This window comes from Delphinapterus leucas, chromosome 1 (genome assembly GCF_059928025.1).
Source record: "Delphinapterus leucas isolate spDelLeu-1000000601 "Yukka" chromosome 1, BTC_Dleu_Yukka2, whole genome shotgun sequence".
In the NCBI taxonomy this organism is placed as follows: domain Eukaryota; kingdom Metazoa; phylum Chordata; class Mammalia; order Artiodactyla; family Monodontidae; genus Delphinapterus; species Delphinapterus leucas.
The window spans coordinates 96078235-96103662 of NC_143129.1; the positions used below are offsets into that span (position 1 = coordinate 96078235).

Below are 25428 nucleotides of genomic sequence, written 5' to 3' on the forward strand. Positions count from 1 at the left end.
AAAGAAACAGAATAGACTGAAAATAAAAAATCTAAAATCCAGCCCCATCATAAGGTTCTTGCCAAACGATCAGGTTCCCACCCAATGAGCCTCCCTTGCTTCCTCCACACAGAGCTTCCAGTCAGTTCTTGGCTTGGATGCCCTTCCTCTTAAATATAAGCAGACAACAAGGAGTAACCAGGCATTTGAGAAAAGGCTTGAAGTGAAGAACAAATAAATGGGAAAAAGAAACTTGGAAGAATTACAGACATTAGAACAGGCAGAAGAAAGAAGCCTTAAAGTTATATTCTCAGAATTAAGAGATGACAATGTATCCATAGAAGTGAGCTGGATGTTTTATAAAAGCAACAATCAGATAATAAGAAAGAGCTCTTCTAGTTAAGTATTGAGTACAGAAACTGGAAAATAAGTTGAGTAAATCCTTCAGAAAATCAAAGAGAGATAATATGAGAGAAAAGATAGAGTAGGGGGCTTCCCTGGTGGCACAGTGATTGAGAATCTGCCTGCCAATGCAGGGGACACGGGTTCGAGCCCTGGTCTGGGAGGATCCCACATGCCACGGAGCAGCTAGGCCCGTGAGCCACAACTACTGAGCCTGCACGTCTGGAGCCTGTGCTCCGCAACAAGAAAGGCTGCAATAGTGAGAGGTCTGCGCACCGCGTTGAAGAGTGGCCCCTGCTTGCCGCAACTAGAGAAAGCCCTTGTACAGAAACGAAAACCCAACACAGCCAAAAATAAATAAATAAATAAATAAATTTTATAAAAGAAAAAAAAAAGATAGAGTACACAAGTGACCTGAGAAGTCCAGCCTTCACTTACTAGAACTCCAGAAAGGGAAACTGAGAACAACAATTATCAAAAACAAAATTTTTTTTAGAACTGAAGGGTATATGGCTCCAAATCAAAGATGCTACCAAGGGCCAAGGACAATATTGAACCTTTAGTACAGCACATAACTGAAAGGCATATTAACATGAAAGTTTGCTACATAGAGAAAACAAAGCATCTGAGAGTTTCCAGGGAGAAAAAAAATCAGATTACATACAAAGACTTGGAAATCAGGATGGCACTGAATTGGATGTTAGAACAGTAGAGCGATGCCTTACAATTTGAGAAGCAAATAACTTCTCACCTATAATTCTATATCCAGCCAAACTGTGAACTAAGGATTATTAAGTAAAATAAAAATATGTTCATAGATGTGAGGCCTTCTGAGTATTACATCCCATGCATTCATTTATAGGAATCTGAAGGATGAGCTAGTAAACCAAAAAAGAGGGAATCTAGGAAATGGGAGCAAAGGGATGTCCAGGACTACAGCAATTCAGCAGGCTTAGAGAGCAAGCAGTGGTGATTAGACCAAGAGGGTGGAGAGCTTGCTTGGGAAAGATGAATGTCTCCCCATAGAAAAAATTATTAGGTCCAGTACATGGTGTTGAAAAGGTATCACTGAGGGGTTTATAATCCTCTTGGAGAATTTGGAAAAAATCTGTGGTAGAGACAAAGAAACTTGAGCAAAACAAAAACTTGAGGACTTTTTTTTTTTTGCGGTACATGGGCCTCTCACTGCTGCGGCCTCTCCTGTTGCACAGCACAGGCTCCAGACACGCAGGCTCAGCGGCCACAGCTCACGGGCCCAGCCGCTTCGCGGCATGCAGGATCCTCCCGGACCAGGGCACAAACCTGTGTCCCCTGCATCGGCAGGCGGACTCTCAACCACTGTGCCACCAGGGAAGCCTGAGGACTTGTTTTTTGATGTCAGATGTTCTTCGAATGTGACAACATGACACAACTGGGTAAGATGATGGCTTAGCTTTGGAGAGGTTACACAAAGAATGAGGTGCAGCACTATGAAGGCATGAGCATAAGTGGAGAAACAGTGATTTTCCATCCTGACATCTAAAATTTATAAAGACCCAGAAGGAGAAGAGAGGGAGAAAGGGCCTGAGAAAATAATATTTGAAGAGATTATAGCTGAAATTTTCCCTAACGTGAGAAAGGAAATAATCAAATCCAGGAAGCACAGAGGGTCCCATACAAGATAAACCCAAGGAGAGGTACATGCCAAGACACAAATTAATCAAACTGACAAAAATTAAAGACAAAGAAAAAATATTAAATGCAACAAATAACATACAAGGGAACCCTGATATGGTTATCAGCTGATTTTTAAGCAGAAACCCTGCAGGCCAGAAGGGAGTAGCACAATACATTTAACATGATGCAAGGGAAAAACCTAAAACCAAGAGTACTCTACCCAGCAAGGGTCCCATTCAGATTTGATGGAGAAATCAAAAGTTTTACAGATAAGCAAAAGCTAAGAGAATTCAGCACCACCAGACCAACTTTGCAAAAAATGCCAAAAGAACTTCTCTCTACAGAAAAGGCCACAACTGAAATCAAGAAAATTATGAATGGGAAAGCTCACCAGTAAAGGCAAACATAAAGTAAAGGTAGGAAGTCATCCATGCACAAATATGATATCAGAACCAGCAATAATGAGAAGAGGAGAGTACAAATGCAGGATATTGGAAATGCATTTAAAATTAAGAGATCAACAACTTAAAACAATCTTGTATATATATAGACTGCTACATCAAAACCTCATGGGAGATGTATAATGAGAGGAGACAAGATGGCAGGGTAGAAGGACACATGCTCACCCCTTCTTATGGAAACACCAGAATCACAACTAACGACTGAAAAACCACCAACAAAAAAATGCTGGAACCTACCAAAAAAGATATTCTACATCCAAAGACAAAGAAGAAGCCACAACAAGACAGTAGGAAGGGCACAATCACAATAAAATCAAATCCATACACACCAGGTGGCCAACTCACTAACTGGAAGACAATTATACCACAGAAGTTCTCCCACAAGAGTGAAAGTTCTGAGCCCCACATTAGGCTCCCCAGCTTGGAGGTGTGGCAACGGGAGAGGGAGCCCCCAGAGAATCTGTCTTTGAAGGCCAGCAGGATTTGATCACAGCAGTTCCACAGGACTGGGGGAAACAGAAACCCCACTCTTGGTGAGTGCACACAGGATCTCATGTGCACCAGGACCCCGGGAAAAAAGTAACCTCATAAGAGACTGAGCCAGACTTACCTGCTAGTATTAGAGGGTCTCCTGTGAAGGCAGGGGTGGCTCTGGCTCACTGTAGGGACAAGGACACTGGTTTGACAAACTCATTGGCATGAGCCCTCTTGAAGGCCGCCATTATCTCACCAAGACCTGGCCCCACCCAACAATCTGTAGTCTCCAGTGCTGGGATACCTCAGGCCAAACAACCAACAGGGCGGGAACACAGCCCCATCCATTAGCAGACAAGCTGCTTAAAGTCTTCCTGAATAAACAGCTGCCCAGTAAACACACGCCCTGACATCGTCCTGCCCACCAAAGGGAGAAGACCCAGCTCCCCCCACCAGAAGGCACGTACCAGTCCCTCCCACCAGGAAGCCCGCACAAGCCTCTTAGACAGCCTCATCCACCAGAGGGCAGACAGCAGAAGAACTACAACCCTGCAGACTGCAGAACAGAAACCACAATCACAGAAAGTTAGACAAAATGAGACAGCAGAGGAATATGTCCCAGATGAAGGAACAAGATAAAATCCCAGAAGAACTAAGTAAAGTGGAAATAGACAATCCACCTGAAAAAGAATTCAGAGTAATGATAGTAAAGATGATCCAAGAGCTTGGAAAAAGAATGGAGGCACAGATTGAGAAGATACAAGAAATTCTTAATAAAGACCTAGAAGAACTAAAGAACAAACAGATGAACAATACAATAACTGAAATGAAAAAATAAACTAGAAGGAATCGGTAGCAGAATAACTGAGGCAGAAGAATGGATAAGTGACCTGGAAGACAGAATGGTGGAAATCATTGCCATGGAACAGAATAAAGAAAAAAGTATGAAAATAAATGAGGACAGTCTACAAGACCTTAGGGACAACATTAAATACACCAACATTCACACTATAGGGGTCCCAGAAGGAGAGAAGAGAAAGGATCTGAGAAAATATTTGAAGAGATAATAGCTGAAAACTTCCTTAACATGGGAAAGGAAACAGTCACCCAAGTCCAGGAAGCACAAAGAGTCCCAGGCAGTATAAACCCAAGGAGGAACACACCAAGCCACATAGTAATCAAATTGATGAAAATTAAAGATAGAGAAAAAAATATTAACAGCAACTAAGGAAGAGCAATAAATAACATACAAGGGAACTCCCATATGGTTATCAGCTGATTTTTCAGCAGAAACTCTGCAGGCCAGAAGGGAGTTTCATGATATATTTAAAGTGATAAAAGGGAAGAACCTACAACCAAGAATATTCTACCCAGCAAGGCTTTCATTCAGATTTGACAGAGAAATCAAGAGTTTTACATACAAGCAAAAGCCAAGAGAACTCAGCACTACCAGACCAGCTTTGCAACAAATGCCAAAGGAACTTCTCTAGGCAGAAGAAGCCACAACTAGAATCAAGAAAATTACAAATGTAAAATCTCATCAGTAAAGGCAAACATACAGTAAAGGTAGGAAATCATTTCCACACAAATATGATATCAAAACCAGCAACTGTGAGTGGAGGAGAGCACAAATGCAGAATACTGAAAATGCATTTGAAATTAAAAGACCAACAACTTAAAACAATCTTGTGTATATATAGACTGCTATATCAAAACCTCATGGTAGCTGCAAACCAAAAATCTACAATAGATACACACACAAAAAAAGAAAAAGGAATCCAAACACAACACTAAATTTGGTCATCAAATCACAAGAGAACAAAAGAGGAAGGGAAGAAAAAACACCAACAAAAACAAATCCAAAACAATTACCAAAATGGCAATAAGAACATACATATTGATAATTATCTTAAACATAAACAGATTAAATGCAACAGTCAAAAGACACAGACTAGCTGAATGGATACAAAAACAAGACCCTTATATATGGTGTCTACAAGAGACCCACTTCTGATCTAGGGACACATACAGACTGAAGTGAGAAAATGGAAAAAGATATATCCATGCAAATGAAAACAAAAAGAAAGATGCAGTAGCAATGCTACAGATCTAGGGACACATACTGACTGAAAGTAAGGTATGTAAAAAATTCTATTCCATGCGAATGGAAATGAAAAGAAAGCTGGAGTAACAATACCCATGTCAGACAAAATAGACTTTAAAATAAAGACTATTACAAGAAACAGAGAAGGGCACTACATAATGATCAAGGGATCAATCCAAGAAGAAGATATAACAATTGTAAATATACATGCACCCAACATAGGAGCACCTCAATATATGAAGCAAATACTAACAGCCATAAAAGGAGAAACTGACAATAACACAGTAATAGTGGGGGACTTTAACACCCCGCTTTCATCAATGGACAGATCATCCAGACAGAAAATCAATAAGGAAACACAGGCATTAAATGACATATTAGACCAGGTGGACTTAATTGATATTTACAGAGCATTTCACCCAAAAGCAGCAGAATACACATTCTTCTCAAGTGCACATGGAACATTCTCCAGGACTGATCACCTGCTGGGCCACAAAGCAAGCCTCAGTAAATTTAAGAAAATTGAAATCACATCAAGCATCTTTTCCAACCACAACGCTATGAGATTAGAAATCAACTACAAGGAAAAAAACTGTAAAAAAAACACAAACACGTAGAAGCTAAACAATATGCTACTAAACAACCAATGGATCACTGAAGAAATCAAAGAGGAAATCGAAAGATACCTAGAGACAGATAAAAGTGAAAGCACGATGATCCAAAACCTATGGGACACAGCAAAAGCAGTTCTAAGAGGGAAGTTTATAGATATACAGTCTTACCTCAGGAAACAAGAAAAATCTCAAAGAAACACCCTAAGCTTACACCTAGAGCAACTAGAGAGAGAAGAACAAACAAAACCCAAAGTTAATAGAATGAAAGAAATCATAAAGATCTGAGCAGAAATAAATGAAATAGAGATGAAGAAAATAGAAAAGATAAAGGAAACTGTAAGCTAGTTCTTTGAAAAGATAAACAAAATTGACAAAACTTTAGCCAGACTCATCAAGAAAAAGAGGGAGAGGGCTCAAATCAATACAATTAGAAATGAAAAAGAAGTTACAACTGACACCACAGAAATACAAAGGATCATAAGAGAGTACTACAAGCAACTACATGCCAATAACATGGACAACCTAGAAGAAATGGACAAATTCTCAGAAAGGTACAATCTCCCAAGACTGAACCAGGAAGAAATAGAAAACATGAAAAGAAATTGAAACTGATTAAAAGACTCCCAGCAAAAGTCCAGAACAAGATTGCTGCACAGGCAAATTCTATCAAACGTTTAGAGAAGAGTTAACACCTATACTTCTCACACTCTTCCAGAAAGTCACAGAGGATGGAACACTCCCAAATGCATTCTATGAGGCCAGCATCACCCCAATACCAAAATCAGACAAAGATACCACAAAAAAAAATTACAGGCCAATATCACTGATGAACATAGACACAAAAATCCTCAACAAAATACTAGCAATCTGAAACCAACAATATATTAAATGCAATCATACACTGTAATCAAGTGAGATTTATCCCAGGGATGCAAGGAATTTTCAGTATTTGCAAATCAATCAGTGTGATGCACCACATCAACAAATTGAAGAATAAAAACCATATGATCATCTCAATAGATACAGGAAAAGCTTTTGACAAAATTCAACACCCATTTATGATAAAAGCTCTCCAGAAAGTGGGACCTAAATAGTCATTTCTTCAAAGAAGAGATAAAGATGGCCAAGAGGTACATGAAAAGATGCTCAACATCACTAATTATTAGAGAAATGCAAATCAAAACTACAATGATATATCACCTCACACCAGTCATTATGGGCAACATCGAAAAGTCTACAAACAATAAATGCTGGAGAGGGTGTGGAGAAAAGGGAACCCTCCTACACTGTTGGTGGGAATGTAAATTGGTACAGCCACTATAGAGAACAGTATGGAGGTTCCTTAAAAAACTAAAAATAGAGCTACCATATGATCCAACAATCCCACTACTGGGAGTAGATCCGGAGAAAAACATGGTTTGAAAAAAAGTTTCAGGATACAAAGTTAATACACAGAAATCTCTTGCATTTCTATATACTAACAACGAAAGATAAGAAAGAGAAATTAAAGAAACAATCCCATTTACCATCACATGGAAAAGGATAAAATACCCAGGAATAAACCTACCAAAGGAGGTAAAAGACTTGTACTTCAAAAACTATGATGCTGATGAAAAAAATCGTAGATGACACAAACAGATGGAAACATATACCATGTTCTTGGATGGGAAGAATCAATGTTGTCAAAATGACTGTACTACCAAAGGCAATCTGCAGATTCAATGCAATCTCTATCAAATTACCAATGGCATTTTTCACAGAATTAGAACAAAAAATTTTACAATTTGTGTGGGAACACAAAAGGCCCCAAATAGCCAAAGCAATCCTGAGAAAGAAAAACGGAGCTGGAGGAATCAGACTCCCCGACTTCAGACTATACTACAAATCTACAATCATCAAAACAGTATGGTACTGGCACATAAACAGAAATATAGATCAATGGAACAGGATTGAAAGCCCAGAAATAAACCCACAGACCTATGGTCAATTAATCTACGACAAAGGAGGAATTTCCCTGGAAGTCCAGTGGGTAAGACACCATGCTTTCACTGCAAGGAGCATAGGTTTGATCTCTGGTCAGGGAACTAAGATCCCACATGTTGCACAGTGCAACCAAAAAATTTAGAAAAAAAAAATTTTTTAATCTATGACAAAGAAGGGAAGAACGTACAATGGAGATAAGACAGTCTCTTCAGTAAGTGATGCTGGGAAAACTGGACAGCTACATGTAAAAGAATGAAATTAGAACATTCTCTAATACCATACACAAAAATAAACTCAAAATGGATTAAGGACCTAAATGTAAGCCCAGACACTATCAAACTCTTAGAGGAAAACATAGGCAGAACACTCTGACATAAATCTCAGCAATATCTTTTTGGATTCACCTCCTAGAGTAATGAAAATAAAAGCAAAAATAAACAAATGGGACCTAATTAAACTTAAAAGCTTCTGCACAGGAAAGGAAACCATTAAAAAAAACCAAAACAACAACCCACAGAATGGGAGAAAATATTTGCAAACAAAGTGACCGACAAGGGATTAATCTCCAAAATATGTAAACAGCTCAAGCAGCTCTATGTCAAAACAAACAAACAAACAAAAAATCCCAATCGAAAAATGGGCAGAAGACCTAAATAAACATTTCTCCAAAGAAGACATACAGTTGGCCAAAAGGCATATGAAAAGATGCTCAACATCACTAATTATCAGAGAAATGCTAATCAAAGCTCCAATGAGGTATCACCTCACACTGGTCAAAAAGTCCACAAACAATAAAAGCTGGAGGGGGTGTGGAGAAATGTGAACCCTCCTACACTATTGATGGAATGCAAATTGGCACTACCACTATGGAAAACAGTATGGAGTTTCCTTAAATAACTAAAAATAGAACTACCATATGATCCAGCAATCCCATTCCTGGGCACATATCCAGAGAAAACATGGTTTGAAAGGATACATGCTTCCCTAATGTTCATTGCAGCACTATCTACAATAGCCAAGACATGGAAGCAACCTAAATGTCTAGGGACAGAGGAATGGGTAAAGAAGATGTGGTACATACAGACAATGGAAAATATTACTCAGCCATAAAAAAAATGAAACAATGCCTTTTGCAGCAACATGCATGGACCTAGAGATTGTCATACTAAGTGAAGTAAGTCATATAAAGACATGATATCACTGCCTGCCATGATATCGGCAGGCAGGCTCTCAACCACTGCACCACCAGGGTAGCCCTGGAATCTAATTTTAAACAATGATACAAATAAATTTATTTACAAAACAGAAATGGACTTTGGGATATTGAAAACTAACTTACAGTTACCAAAGGGGAAACGTTGTGGGGAGGGATAAATCAGGAACTTGGGATGAACATTCACACACTACTATATATAAGATAGATAACCAACAAGGACATACTGTATAGGACAGGGAACTCTACTCCATATTCTATGATAACCTATAAGAGAAAAGAATCCAAAAAAGAATGAATATATGTATATGTTTAACTGAATCTGGTTGAGAGTCCGCCTGCCGATGCAGGGGATACGGGTTCGTGCCCCGGTCTGGGAAGATCCCACATGCTGTGGAGCAGCTGGGCCCATGAGCCATGGCCGCTGAGCCTGCGTGTCCAGAGCCTGTGCTCCGCAATGGGAGAGGCCACAACAGTGAGAGGCCCGCGTACCGCCAAAAAAAAAAAAATTAAATTAAAAATAAAATTGATAAATTGTACTTTAATCATGTTATTTAAAAATATTCAAGTAGATATTAAAAAATAACAAGGAAAAATAGGTGAAATACTTGAAATGGGACTTGAGGTAGAATCTGATAAGATGGGGTAGTGCTGCTTTTTCATTATAGTTTTATAGTATGACTTGACTTTTAAAAATTATGTTCATGTGTTACTCTGATAAAAATGCTTATGCTATATGCTAATTGCCATAAATGCTATGAAGGAAATTAGGGATACTGTAATGAGAATAATGGGGTGGAGAGTGCCAGATACAGGACAGTGTTCTTTAGCTGGAATGGTCAGAAAAGACTCTCTAAACCTGAAGGATGAGAAGCAATGTGGGTTGACAGAGGGCGAGAGTTTTCCAACACAGGAATATAGTCTATGCAAAACTCTAAGAATTCTTGAACCTGAAAGAAGCCTGGAGACTAGTAAAGAAGGGGTTTGTTAGAGATAAGATTTAAGAGGAAGATGTGAGTCAGATTATACTAGGTAGTAATAAGTCAGTGGTTATCCTAACTTTAACCCAAGGTACCATCTACATAAAATGCCCTTAGCTTTTCTTCTGTACTTGGTGGAAACCTCACATGTCCTCCTCCCTTTACAAACTTGTCAAATGCCTACCATGTGTATTTTAAATATTGGATTGGTCAAAAAGTTCATTCGGTTTTAAATAAAAATAAAACATTTTTCATTTTCACAAAGAATTTTATTGAACGTATTCACTAACTGAACAAACATTTTGGCCAACCCAATATATAGCATAGATTAGATGTGGGTATTTACACTGGGTTACATGAGTCCATATGTGAATCAGAAAATTTTCTAGAATATTGATTTGAAAGATAGCTGATCTCAACATAAAAGTTTTTCCTTTAACTTTTATTACCCATAATCTGATATATTTTGTCAATAAATGCTAAACCTGTATTTGATGTGAAGGGTCATTAAAGAATATTTTAACATTGAATTTGGGCCTTTTATTATTATTGTTATGGGATCTGGGTATGCTTAAGACCAGTATAGTTCAGGAAGAATTGAATTCTGGTTTTGAAAATATCTACCTTTTAAAAATTTTATTCATTACTACCAGTTTCTTAAGAAAATTGGTTATCAAAATTGTGGACTACAAGAATTAATCTTATATCCAAAAAATAATTATTTTAAAATAATTTAAATTGTTTTTGAATTTTCTTACAATACTCAAAGGAAATTTTGTTTCATACTGTTTTACCTAGAAAAGGTGAAATTTTGGAGGAGTGCGTGTATGTGTGTATACGTGTATGTACATCTGTGTGTGTCTTAGGCAGGGCAACACTTCCCTACAAGTCTTTTTCCTTCTTGTCCTTAAATTCCCCATAATTCTCTCTCTAACCCGATACCTATTAATTCTTTTCTTTGTCCCATTTATTTATTTGATAAATATTTAGTGTATGTTAGGCAATATTCACTTCACTGTTGTAATCTTTGTAGAGCATTTGTGTTTGGACGTATCTAAAGGACTTTTTTCTGCATTATTTTTTTGAAGTACTATAATTAGTACAGAAGTAAAAACAGTTCAGATCTGCCACTAAATTAAAATCCTAACAGATACATATTTTTAGCCTCTGTTCTTTTCCAGGTACATTACCCAAATTTTCTGCATCTTTGTTTCTTACAGGTATGCTGGAGCAATGGAAAGATTGCAGGCAGAGACTGAACTTATTAACAGGGTAAATAGTACTTACCTTGTGAGGCACAGGACCAAAGAGTCAGGAGAATATGCAATTAGCATTAAGTAAGTGGGACAAGTACTTTTTACAGAAATAGCTTTCCTGTTTTCGTAATTGCATAGATCATCTGACATATATAACACTGAAGCTGAAAACCAAGGTTCTAATTGCAGCAGAAATAATGTATCATCTCTCCAGACAGTTCATTAATACTTGAAAATATCTGTTAGAAAAAATGGTATTGTGTTATAGGCTGCTAATTGGCATACTACATTTCTTTCATAACATTGTACTTGATATGTGTATGTTTCTAGTAAATCCTAAGAATTATAAATTACTAGATTTTATTTTGTTTTTCCATATTCCCACATTGATCTTATAAATAAATTGGGCATAGTGATTGATCAAATCTAACCCAACCCCCCCGCCATCTCACTTCAAATATTGGTTGTATCTTCAACCAATCTAGTGAATATATTTTGTTAATTAGCTGTCACCAGTGTATTGGCATAGGTATATATTTTGTCTTCAGAATTAATTCCTATAATGTTATTGGGGCATGCCCTCTGGTAATTATTGATTTCTACTGATTAAAAACACATTTATATTCATAAGTTATTCATTGCCCACAGGTACAATAATGAAGCAAAGCACATCAAGATTTTAACAAGAGATGGCTTTTTTCACATTGCAGAAAATAGAAAGTTTAAAAGCTTAATGGTAAGCATTGATTAGTTCTTTTCAATCTGTGGTCCTTATTTTTCTCCTATTAGTTTAATTCTAGTTTCTTGGAGTATTTGCTCACTGAAACATTGTTTAAAGAGAATCATACCATAATTATGCAGCAGAATCCTGAAATTTTTAATTGTAAGAATTCTAGTTAAGTTTTATATTGCCCTAGACATATTTTTCATTGTAAACTAAGTTTACAAGTTTTAGATAATATTTCAGAGTCCACACTAGAAGATTCTTAGAGCCACAGACACGTTCAAAACAATCAACTTTCAGTTACTTGTGTTTTACGTTATTTGAATGACACACAGCAGAGTTTTAACATGCTTCTTTCTTCCTCTGCCTCTATCTCTTCATTTAGGCAGAGGAAGATATTTTAAATTATAACATTAAAAAGTTGTAATTGGTAAAATACCGCTCACATTTAGGTTCATTTCATGCAAAACATGCTGTCAAATGGAAAACCTTTTTGTATTTTCTGCTATTTTAGCTGACCTGTACTACAGCTCTCCTTCATTACCTTGGACAATTAAACATTAACAAGGTGGCATTTTTACCACATGACAGTGATATTTCATAGGAATTTTACATTTAAATTGAACAGTATGTTGTTACCAAGTTGTTTCAAATAAATAAAGATTATTAATTCTGATGATTTTTAAAAGTGTAACTTAGCATATAAGAATAGTATATGTCATATCAACAATACATGTATCAGTATGTCATTACATGTGCATTGCTTGTGCACATGTGTATTTACTGTCAATGCTTGTGCATTTACTGTCAATGCTTGTGCATTGACAAGTTCTTATTTCATGAAAAATGATCTCAAGTCTGTTTCTCAAGTTTGCAAGCGTTTCTTGAGATAATGAAGAATTTGGAGATAGGACATAAGATGCATTTGTAGCACCCTGCTAAGTACCTTGAGTAACATTGGGAAGGACCACTCATTGATTGAACCATCAGTCAAATGATACACACTGCATTGTTCCAGAAAACATCTCAAAGCACTTTGCAGATTTGCAGAAAACATCTCAAAGCACTTTGCAGATGTTAACATTAAAGTTAAAACTGAGCGTAAGAGAGCCTTACAAAATAAGCCAGCTTGAAAGCCTTATCTAAAAATTTAGAACTGCTTCAAGACAGGAATCAGCGTTTTAAAGAAATTGAAGCATCTTGAGTTGAAAGAAAAATAAGAAAACCTCTCTGGACATAAATATCGCATTCCCAATTCAAAAGCTAAGGATGGGTAGCAAGACTGTGTCCTGGAAAATGTAAACCCTGTCAAGTTGGCAACCAAGATCCAGGTATCCTCCCTGCTGGCAGTGAGTTATGTTCTGCTGGAACAAGCAGGCTGTGCACAGAGAAAACTGGACCTGAGGAGGTTCTTCCCTAAAGGAAAACCTAGCAGGGAGGTAGCAAGTGGATGCACAAATAATGAGTAACAGCCCCAGCCGAGACATGATAAAAGCGTGAACGGGGAGTCTCCACATCGCTGCAAGACACACCAGCTTGACTCACCTGAAGAAATTAGGGTGGTTGGTAATGAAGCTTCTCCGTGGTATTATAGTTAATATGAGACTTAAAAAAAAAAAAATGCTGTAGGGCCAAAGCTGACTACCAGCCTTGATGACTTTGAAAGCAACAAAAGGGACTTCCATCACAGGAGATAAGCAAAGAGGATGAAAGGAATAGTCACTGGAGAGGGCCAATCAATTCAGCTCTTTGTCACCTGGATTCAGCTCAAGAAAGTTCCTCATCCTCTAAGGTCAGATGTGAAAAGCCAGTAAATACTGCATGACCTGGATTAGTGGACACAGATCCTCAAGTTCCTATCTGCATGTAAAGCTGTTATTATAGTATAAGCAATAAAGACCCAGAATTCAAATAACTTGGACCAGAGAGCAGTAAAAGTTTCTGCAATGATGTTCTGGAAAGGGAATTAAAAGTAGTTGTCACAGAGCTAAAATAAGCTCCCCTTATACGCTATGTGTAAGACATCAGAAATGCCACTGCAAGAGACACATGCATGTTTTTTCCTCCATATCTGGGGATCTTTTGTAAGGAAGTACATAGTGCAGAGGGTTAAAGGGAGGGGATTAAGAATTAACTGCAAAACTACAATGGAAAAAAAAAAAAACTTCAGCAAAAGGATATGACAGACAAGGAGCTGAAAAATCTCAGCCTTAGATGAATACTTCTGTCAGCTCTTACAAAATCACTGTAAACGTTGCTGAAGAGAGTGTTGAAGTTGTCCGGACCTACTTCCTCCTCTTTGTTTCTGTTCATTTGTTGAACAAATTTATATTGAGTCCTCACTATGTGAAGTTACTGTGTTTTTGCACAATTCAAAAAGGACTCAACTGTTCAAAACAGCTTTCAAATTAGTAGATCTCTGTGTACTGAGAACCTCACAATATTGCTGTCCTTTGACCCTCCACTGGGAAATGCCACATGGATACCTGATCAGAAGGAATGGCTCCTATCTCAGTAACTAGCCCCTCTGGAAGAAGAGAGAAGGTTGATAGGCACCTTGGGAACGTAGGAGCTTCTCTGAACCTGCATCATGCAACCTCAAGGAGGTTACATTTTATCGTGTTGGTGTCATATAACACAGTTCCCATTATAAGTACATAACAGTCTATGCATTTTCTTTAGTTCAGTATCTTCCCATCATGGCTGGTAAAGTTATATTCATCTACCTAATGACACTCATTAGGGCCTGGAATTAAATTTAATTTGGAAAGGATGTAGAATGAAAACGAAATCCAGAATTTGTTTTAAATTAGCCAGTTTCTCGAAAAGAAGATTGGCCTCAGGTGGTTATGACCTAACCTTTTCCCTCTGGTTTCAATGGCTTGGTTAATCAAAATCTTTGTTTTTCTTAGTCATTAAATCCAAATTCTAAATGAATTTCTGTATCCAGATTACAAGGCATTAATTTTGTTCTAATTTTCATGTATGCCAGACAGTCCACATCCAAATGCTGTTTATAAATCATCTCCACTGCCTGTTTCCTTGGTAATTGGAATAACTGGCTCTCACTCATTATTTTTCAGAGAGACCTGAATTGTTGACACCACTGTGTCAGTGTGAGATAAGGAAAGCTTAGCAATTTCTTTTGTTTAGAGTCTTCTTATTTACTTGTAGCACTTGAAGGTCAATGATTGCTAAAGCAGAGGTGGATTAGACTAAAATACTGAAAGGCATAAGTTGGAAGAGATCCACCATGGCACTATTTAATTCTGTCCAGTTAGAAAGATGTAGGGAGATTTACCCTCATAAGACTGTAAAAATGGAACTAAAATATCTTCCATGCTCAGTGAAGTGATAAAAAAGTGTTTTACAGCTTACCAAGCCACATGACCCTAGGCCTTGGAAAAGTCATTTTTTTCTTCCATAAAATTTGGAGGTGGGTAGGTATTAAATGATGACCAAGTCCTTTTCAGTAATGATAATTCTGTAGTCTCTAGCCAACTTCACATAAACCTTAATTCATACTAATTCATGATATCATGCATAAAATTCATATTACTTATAACAAAATTACACTGAAGTTCAAAGTTATTGGCTTATAATTACTCTCAGGTTGATTTTCACATTTTTGCTAAAGAAAAGAACACATTTCATTCAGTTTAAATGAGAAGACTAAGAGAACTGTTTTATATATATATATTGTCTTGCTGATGCAAATGATAATAAAGTGTACCGTTCTTCCAGAGACCTTACAAAATTTTGCATTTAAAGAAATTAAATGATAATATTGGTCTCTAAGTAGAATTTAATTCCAGACATTGCCTTTGCGAGCCATGCTAAAATCACCATAATATAAATGCCATATTCTGATCAGTGAAGTCATTTTGAGGATATAATCTTCTGATATTTTAACTTTTTTTTTTTTTTAAGTTGGCCAGGTTCCACATTCCTTTGCTTCATCAAGGGCACCCATAATCTGGGCCCAAGCAAGGAAGAAAGGATGGAAGAAAAAAATATTTTTAAGTGTCAAACCACAGCATCTTGGGTCTAAGAGAACAAATTCCTGGTGTACCATAGATACTTAGAAAATGCTCCTTCCCTTTGCTTCACTTTTTGCATATTTACATTTGCCAGGTACTATTTGCTAATAATATGATGTAGTTCAGAGCACAAACTTTGGAGCCAGACACCAGTTATACAGACTTGCCCAAAGCTGATTAATCTCACTGAGCCTTGAGCATCAGGGGGAAAAGGCCCATCTCTTGTTTCTTGTTTGAAGATTGTAAGAAACTATATAAAAGGCCTGGCACATGGGATCATGGTAACTCTCATGATTATTCACACGTACCAGGCACTTTATACATTCTTTGCTATAGCTTGTGAAATGGTTTATTATCCCCAGATGTGAAAGGTGAAGAATCTCCATCTGCGTCATCCAGTACTTTAGCCAAACCAGGCTCCTTTTAGTTTATGAACGTGGTCTGTTATGTTTGTGTCTGTTCTCAGCCTGACTGCTCTACTTAAAAATAATCCTTCCCTCCTTCCTGACTTTTGAAATTTTACCTGTTCTTCAATTTAAGCCAAGCTACCTCCATCATGAACTCTTCCCTCATCCTCCCCACTGGACTCAGAAAAGGAAGCTCTCTTTCTTGCCTTTGAACTCCCATAATCCTTCACTTTCCTTCAAGGGTGAGGACACCTAGGAACCTTATCTTCAAAATCTCTGTGACCCCTGGAACTCCCCGCACGATGCATTCCACAACTCATCCGAGTTTGGTCAAAAATAATAAATAAATCATTGATGATCCTCTTTCTCTTCTTTTGGGTGATTTTTGGCCCGACTGATTTGTTTTGGGAACTTTGAACATACCCATTGAATGGAGACACTGAATTGACAACAGTGTGGCTTTTTAAAGAAATGAGTTGCTTTTATACTGTTTGTTTTAAACAATAGTGCTGTAGTAGAAGCACTGAATAATTAGATTAAAAGTGATTATGCTTTTATTTTCATTTCAGGTTTTTCTAAGAAACATCTATAGTACTCATCTAATGATAGTATGCATTTTTCCATTATGAATTAATCATTTTTCAATTTCTGTTTAAAGTAGAGGGATTCAGATTTGTGCAGAGCCTATGAAACCAACATCTCGAAAGAAATTTCCTGAAATTTTAGTATGAAAGATGGTGGGTAGTTATTATATTAGGCTTGGATGCATTTGGGGCAAATTAGGTATAAGAGAAAATTGGAAAGAACTACATTATTGTACCAGATGACATTAAGTACCAGATGACAGCTATGAGAAGGGCACTAACACTTCCTCATAAGCCAGAAACAATGTCAAGTAAGTAGCATTTGTAGCTTAACAACTTTGGCTTACCATGGAAGAGTACATTTAGGGTTGAGTTTGTTTTTCTGCTTATGTTGAAAGAAAATGCAGGAAGCTAGAAATTGCTATATATTCATAAAACAGCTGTTGCCTTTCTAAACAAAAATAAAGGGAGTTATTCCATAAATAAGAACAATAATTACTACTCTGAAACTGAGGTTTAGTGTGGCTTCTCTTTACTTACTACAACTGACTGAAGACTACAAGATGTTGGGCAGCAAGAGCGGGTAACTCACATTATAAATGGCCTGGGTAGCAAGAGCAATTACTAGTTAGGTGTCATGCACCCCCAGGCTGCAGGGAGAAGATGATCATGTACCCACACTAAGATAGGCTTATGGAAAATTTAGCATTAAATTGATCATCCCTCTATTGTATATAATTACGTGTCAAGGAATTCATGTGTTTGATTCTTTTTTCCTAAAGGAACTTGTGGAGTACTACAAGCATCACTCTCTTAAAGAAGGATTCAGAACCTTGGATACAACTCTGCAGTTTCCATACAAGGAGCCAGAGCATTCATCTGGACAGAGGGGTAACAGAGCAGGCAACAGCTGTGAGTATTGTAATTTAGAATACAATTTGCTGTCACTTAAGGATCGAAGGCATGATAACATTAGACATCTTCATTCCAGATTTTGGAATAGAACCAATTAATATGCTGATGCATTTAACAAGGAATTTTTCTGGAGCAAAGCAGAATCACATGGACCAACAGGTTTATGAACATGCCTAGATTTAGTTCTTCATGCCAAATTAAAAATCATGTGTGTGTTAAATCCATCAGAAATATAGGGTATGTTAATATGTAAGTTTTGTACTTTTCACTGACTTTTATATTAGCCAAACGCTTTTTAACTGATACATGTTTATGGTCATAATCCCGTTTGATTAACAGTATTTAAGCAAGGCTGGTGCACAGTTCTCCCATCTAACCTTGCACTGCAAGTCTTCTTATAGATTCTATTTCAATGATTACTTTCGGAACTTTGAAATAGCTAAAAGCATGTTTCCTCTGATGCCAATATTTAAAAGTAAACATTAGCCACTTCTTTTCAGAATGAGCACTGTGCCACAAATAATCACAAAAGATTAGCACACAAACAGAAAGCATGTTATAGTTTGAGTGTGAGTTCAACTCAAAAACGTTTTTCTCGTCACCGTTTAATGTCATATAATCTTCCTGTTAATAGATATAGCATGTAGAGAACACTATGATGAAAAAATGCTATGAATAAAGTGTGATTTCATCCTCTTATTTTAATTTCATAAAACTTTTTTAGAAGAGAAAGGAATACAATTTTATTACCCTCAGAAGGTTTGGCCTAAGCAAAATAGGAATGTCTAGAGGTATTTGAAATAAAAAGAATTTGCATCATGTAATATAACTTTTTTTCCCTAAAAGCAGAAACTGAAAGGGAAGCAACGCTCAGGGCACTAACACCACCAGTAAAATTTCATAACATTTCCATAAAGTAAATATACAAGTAATTTGTCACATCAACTGACATTTTTTTTTTCAATTTGAATAACTTAATAGCTGTTCTCTTCACAAGGATCAGTGATAAATGAACAAGATTGTGCAATGAAAGTAGTCAGAGCACACTTTTTGTTGAAACTGTAAACACATTAAAATTTATCTTTCAGTTTTTAGCCCACTCTTACCCAGTTATCTTAGATGCTCATATAGGCCATAAGTTTTGCTCATTCAAAAATGGAACTTCCCCAGGCTTCCCTGGTGGCGCAGCGGTTGAGAATCTGCCTGCTAATGTGGGGGAACGCAGGTTTGAGCCCTGGTCTGGGAGGATTCCACATGCCGCGGAACAACTAGGCCCGTGAGCCACAACTACTGAGCCTGTGCGTCTGGAGCCTGTGCTCCGCAACAAGAGAGGCCATAATAGTGAGAGGCCCACGCACCGCAAGGAAGAGTGGCCCCCTCTTGCCACAACTAGAGAAAGCCCTCTCACAGAAACGAAGGCGCAACACAGCAAAAATTAATTAACTAATAAACTCGTACCCCCAACATCTTCTAAAAAAAAAAATGGAACTTCCCCTTAAGAAACAATTTTTTCTACAAACTTCTTAAAAGCCTACCAGGGTTATGACATTTTTCCCTACACGAAAAGTATAATTTTCAATTATTTTACTTTGCCTTCCCAGTAGCAGGAGATAAAGTTGCCCAGGAGGTCAGTTACACTAAAAATCCTGTCTGAGTTGTTTGCTTAGTTTTAGAAAGTCCGGGTGAGAGGGACTGGCAGTCAGGGAGAGCCGGTATCCCAGTCAGTGGAAGGTTCTTAACCCTCTATTTCACTGTGTGGTCACTCTCAGGCACTCCTGTGCTTGGCACACGTGGGTGCTCAGAGAATATTGGTCAACTACGAATGAAGCTGCCTAGCTAAAATTTTTTTCTAGTGTTTGACCAAGTATTCAGCGCTCAAACTTGTTTAGCCACTAGGGATGGCATTACAGGCTCTTTTTCTTTTTCAAAGCATGGCCAATAACACGATTTTGAGCGTCCACGCAAGCTACATTCAGTTACTCGTTCCTTCAGCATATAATAATCACCTAACGCAGAAAACGCGCTGTTCTACGTATTGGGATTCAGCAGAGTCCCTATCCTTACGGAGCTTATATTTTAATGAGGCAGCTCTGGCAAGTCTGGGTTAGGAGTTTGATATTTTTATATAGGATGATCAGGGAAGATCTCACTCCTAAAGTGACCAGAAAGAAGTGAGGGCACGCGCTGGTACGTCAGTCAGCAATAATTTCCTGATGGTCTACACTCCAAGATTATTCAGCAGGATTATAAGCTTAGATCAGGTGTACATTGTCCCAGTGTTTTATTTACTTGTTGCTGACGTTTCGTATGAGATGAGAACACTGTGATGATTTTGAGCATGGAATGAGGTGCTATACATTAACGCATTTAGCAGAGTGCGGGTAACATGGTAAACACGCCATAAAAGCCAGCTGCTGCTGATTCTACCACTTCTACCACCGCTGCTGCTTTCCTACTACTACTAGTCACTCCTCTAACACAGCAAGCATTTTCCTGTATTTCTAATTGTTGAATTACTAGGTTTAACTCATAGCAATTTACATCTTTGCTTTTATGATTTTTTAAAATACCCCTTGCTTATTTTATACCAAGTCCTGATTAAAGGTTAACCCTTAATTAAAACACTGCTTCAGTTTTTACACACGTGTCTCTCAGGAAGTGGTAAAGAGGAAACTCTGCATATTCTGTATAGAAAGACTGTGTAGGATGTCTTTAGAGTCCTTACCTCTGGTTCACAGCTTTGGGTGTGCTGCTGAATACCATCTCAGAATAACTTTTATGAAGAAGTAGTACCTTGGGATACAGGACAGGGCATGGCATCTTCATTGCTTCTAAGTAATGGAGGAAGCAGAGCAGGCGAGCCAAAGCCTAGGACCACGCTGTGTTCTGGGTGGAGGTTGAGATTGGAGTTCTAACTCCTGAAACCTGCGATTTATTATTATTTTTCTCCTACATGCTATATAGTCACCTTGGAAAAGAAAGTCCCAGGGCATCGTAGAAGAGGCTGCTTGCTTCTGTATTAGTCTAGGTTTGGATGTTCTTGGGAGAATTAAAAACTCTTCTCAAGTTTGTAAAATATGGTAAGATTATGACAGGCCTACCTCGTGCAATTGCAAAATAACATATATAGGGCTTCCCTGGTGGCGCAGTGGTTGAGAGTCCGCCTGCCGATGGAGGGGACACGAGTTCGTGCCCCGGTCCGGGAAGACCCCACATGCCGCGGAGCGGCTGGGCCCGCGAGCCATGGCCACTGAGCCTGCGCGTCCGGAGCCTGTGCTCCACAACGGGAGAGGCCACAACAGTGAGAGGCCCGCGTACCGCAAAAAAAACAAAACAACAAAAAAAACATATATAAAGACACTAATTAGAATGAAACAGACATCCAGAGTATTGGGCAAGGAGCGTGTAGCATTTGTAGGTGAGGAGCCCGTTGTAAGCAAGGCTCTTTCCTAGGGCTGTGAGACTGTTTTTGCCTCCGCAATGACTTGAGTGTTTCCAAGAGAGATAACGAGAGGAAGGAAGAGAACAAAGAGCAGTCAGGCACATCAGTGAGCCGTTGTGCTTCCCTAGAAACTGCAGTGGCTCCGTGGTTCTGTGGATCTGTGTAAGAATCCCATTACTTTCCAAAAACGGTCGCAGGAAACGTGCCTTAGACTGCTGCGGGTGTACCCCTAGGGCCTGTGTATTTGAAGGGCACTGAACTGACTTTTGCCTTTCTTGCTGTACAGTGAGCGCTTAATTATTTTCAGGTCTGCAACTCAGTAGCCGTCTGACCCCAGGCAAGTCACTTAGCCTATCCGGGCCTCAGCTTTCTCACCTGATGAATAAGGAATGAGATTAGATATTTTATTATGTTCTTTTAAAAACGGCATGCTAGGTTTCTTTCTTTGTATGCATGAGAGAAGGAGGTAAGGTAGAATGGTAATAGACCGTTACACTTGGAAAAGTTGCACAATTAGCTGTTTCATTACCTATTAATAGACCTTAAGCATTTTCCCAAGTAAATGGAGAATTAGTTGGACCACAGAGGTGGCTAATGTTTAAAAAAAATGTTGGTTTTCACTATATTTACATGATCTCAAAGTGTCTTCTCACAAGACCTTATTAATTACTGAAGAGGGAAAATAGAAACACCTAAAAGTGATCAAAGTTAACATCACCAGTAATGGGACAACTAGATATCATGCACCTCCTAATGTGATGCTCTGAGAAGGATGTAACACCACTTTTGTGGTATTCCTGCCCCCCAGGGTGCACAATTTGAATCTAATCATGAGGAAATATCAGAGAAACCCAAACTCAATGACATTCTACAAAATAACTGGCCTATGCTCTTCAAAAATGTCAATGTCATGAAAGACTGCAGAATTGTTTCAAATTGAAGAGAAGGAGACCAAAGAAACATGACAGCTACATGCAACATGTGATCCTAGGTTGAATCCTGGACCAGAATTTTTTTTTTTTTTTTGCTTTTTGCTATAAAGGACACACAGGGAACAATTAACACATTTTGAATAAGTTTCTAGATTAAATAATTTTTGTTTTTGATAATTGTACTGTGATTATATAAGAGAAGAAAATGCCTTTGTTTTTAGGAAAGACACACTGAAATATTTAGAGATAACGGGCATTGTCTGCAACATATTCTAAAATAGTTGAGGAAAATATAGAGATGATAAACATGGTAAAATATTAACACTTGAGGAGTTTGAGTGAAAAAATATATAAGAATTCTTTGTACTATTCTTGCTACATTTAAGTCTGAATTATTTCAGAAGTAAAAGTTTTAAAATTTCGAGATGATCCGTTTACCTGAGAACTAACAGAATTGGGAGAAAATGGCAGCATTCTCCTCTTTCACCTGTTCCAGGAGCAGGGGCAGCTTGGTGCACTGATTTTAGGGTGTGTAGAGTATGGAGTAGGACGTATTTGAACCATCTCTTCCTTACCTATGACCTCACTGTATTTACTTACTCATTCCTTCATTGTTTTATTCAACAGTTATTTTATTCAACACTTACTATGTGCCGGGTCCTGTTCTGGATGCTAAATATAACAGTGAATAAGATGGATAGAAACAAACATAAAACAAATAACTTCATAAATAATCACAAATTTTGATAAGTCTTGTGAAGCAGAAGCAAAGTGGAAGTGTACAACAAGAGGGCCTATTTAACCTGTAGGGTCAGGGAAGGACATTTTGAAGAAGTGGCATCTAGACGAAACTTAAAGGATCTATGTGGATTGGCAGGGTGTGGGTTAGTGGCGGTAGGGAAACATCACAGTGAAGAAGCAGCTTGTGTGAAGGACATTTAACAGGAAATAACTTCACACGTTTAAGGAATTAGAAGGGGGTCGAAATGTTTAAAGCATAGTGAGTGGATTCTAATATATACATTGGGAATGTACTGAAGCTTTATAAGCAGAAATGATATGAACTGATTTACGCTGTTTTGAAAGATCACTGCCTACTCCGTGAGAGTGGCTTGAAGGGAGGCATGGACCAAAGAGATGAGTGAGGAAACTACTGCAGATGTCCAAGGGAGGGTTGATGGAGGTTTGGACAAAAGCTGAATAGAGACAGTGGAGCAGGACAGTGGGCAGATTTTGGTATAATCTGGAAGTCGAATTGACTGGATAAAGGAATTGAGGTAGAAGTGGTACATGTATGATACACAGTTATTTGCCTTGGATAACTGACAAACGGTGAAACCACTGGACTGATCAAGAAGCAAAAGAGACATAACATGTATAGAGGAGAAGGTAATACATTCAGTTGTGCACAGACTTTCAGTGCCTGTGCACACTCAGTGGTTCAGTAGGCATTTGACACTAAGAAGAGTGGTTGGGGTTGAAGATAGAGTTTTAGGAATTGCTCACACTTCGTTTCAGCTTACATAAAATATAGCATTATTTTTATATAGTTTTAATGTGTTCTTCTGGTCTATTGCTCCCTGAAGCCTTAGGAACCAGGCTCCTGAGCTTCCCATTCTCAAATTGCACTTTGCACAGTGCCTTTCATAAAACACGTGTTCAGAAAGGGCTAAATGAGTGAAGTCAGAGCCTAAGGTCTGTGGGAGACATAGCAGGTATTAAAAGCACTATGTGTAGTTGTTATTTGAAAAAGCATGGAGAGATGGGTGGGCTTGAAAACAAAATATAGAACAGCATGATCCTTTTGAGGTGGTGACAAACATTATAGCAATTCTTCAAAAATTGTCAAAGGCTTCCTGGGTCTTTGGGACCGTGCGAATGACCTTGCAGGAAAAAGTAAAAGCCAGAGCCAGGGCCCAGGCTGCTTTTCCCTACTGTGGTCTCGTTCCTTTCACGCAGGTAGTCCCGTTATTCTATTAGGGTCCCGTTATTCTATTATTCTGACAAGGTGCTTAAGCTTCATTTTGGTCAGTGTTTTAGAAACTTGGAGAATTTGTATCGTTCATATTTATTTAACTCACTGTCACATTATATAACTTGCTTATTCCTGATAATTCTTGAAACATCTGATAATGCCTTAACCATTATTTATTAGTTTTATCACAGTGTAATAGTGGATAATATTTATTATCTCCTTCATACACATTCCTCAAACATCCACTTATTTTTTACCTTCTTGCCCTTGTAATTCAACATATCTATATTCATCTACTCTTATTCTGATCTCCTAATTTTATCCTCAGTCTTTTGTCATCTTTTTCCTTGGTCATTTGGCATTTGGGTTTGATTTAATCTAATTTTATCCTGGTAATTTAAATATCTGTTTTAATCTCACTGTAATAGCTTCCTAGAACTGCCTTAAAAATTACCATAAGTGAAGGGGATTAAAACAACAGAAATTTACTCTTAAGTTCTGGAGGCCAGAAGTCTGAAATCAAAGTGTTGGCAGGGTTGGCTCCTACTGGAGGCTTTGAGGGGGAATCCATTACCATGCCTCTCTTCTAGTTTCTGGATGGCTGCTGGCAAATTTTGCTGTCCCTTGGCTTACAGACACACCATTCCAATTTCTGCCTTGTCTTCATATAACCTCCTCCTCTGTGTGTCATCTCCCTTTCTCTTCTTTTATAAAAACACTTATTTCATTTAGAGCTCATCATAATACAGGATGATTTCATCTTGAGGTCCTTAACTTACATCGGCAAAGACCCATTTTCCAAATAAGATCACATTCACAGGTTCTAGGCGGACATGACTTTGGGGAGGTGAGGCACCATTCAACTCACTATAATCTCATCATACTAATTTTCTCCAAATTTTTCCATCCTTATTTGTTTTTTATTGGAGCTATAAGAGGACTTTGCACTATTAGGACAGATGGGTAGTCAACGGATGGGGAGTTACAAGGGAAACATTACCTTAATACAATGAAGTGTTTTCAATGGCTTGTAACTTTCCTGCAGTGAAACGCACTGTCTTCCTGAGAGAGAGCACTTCTAGCCAATGAAAGTTTCCCAAAAAGGTCTACATGACCGATTGTTTGAAACACTATGTAAAATACTTGATATAGAATAAGAACCTAGTAATTCTGTCTGATATTCAATAATTTAATGATTAAAAGAACACTATATTTTTCAAACCCCTTTCACTTATATTAATGTCTCCAACTGAGTGTTGCATGAATCACCAGTCCTGTGAGAAGCCT

General features: G+C 38.0%; 1 protein-coding gene across 4 annotated transcripts in view; it reads left to right on the forward strand.

Moving 5' to 3' along the window:
• VAV3 (vav guanine nucleotide exchange factor 3) overlaps positions 1 to 25428 on the forward strand; it is a 397836-nt gene that overhangs the window by 357504 nt on the left and 14904 nt on the right. For 3 of the 4 annotated variants that reach the window (XM_089918787.1, XM_089918777.1, XM_022584188.3), the window contains 3 exons: positions 11087 to 11203; positions 11771 to 11858; positions 17660 to 17789. In XM_089918787.1, the coding sequence (XP_089774913.1) occupies positions 11087 to 11203; positions 11771 to 11858; positions 17660 to 17789 (335 nt within the window). Of the gene's footprint in view, positions 1 to 11086; positions 11204 to 11770; positions 17189 to 17659; positions 17790 to 25428 lie in introns of those variants that run through there. The other variant, XR_016394620.1, reaches the window with a different exon arrangement.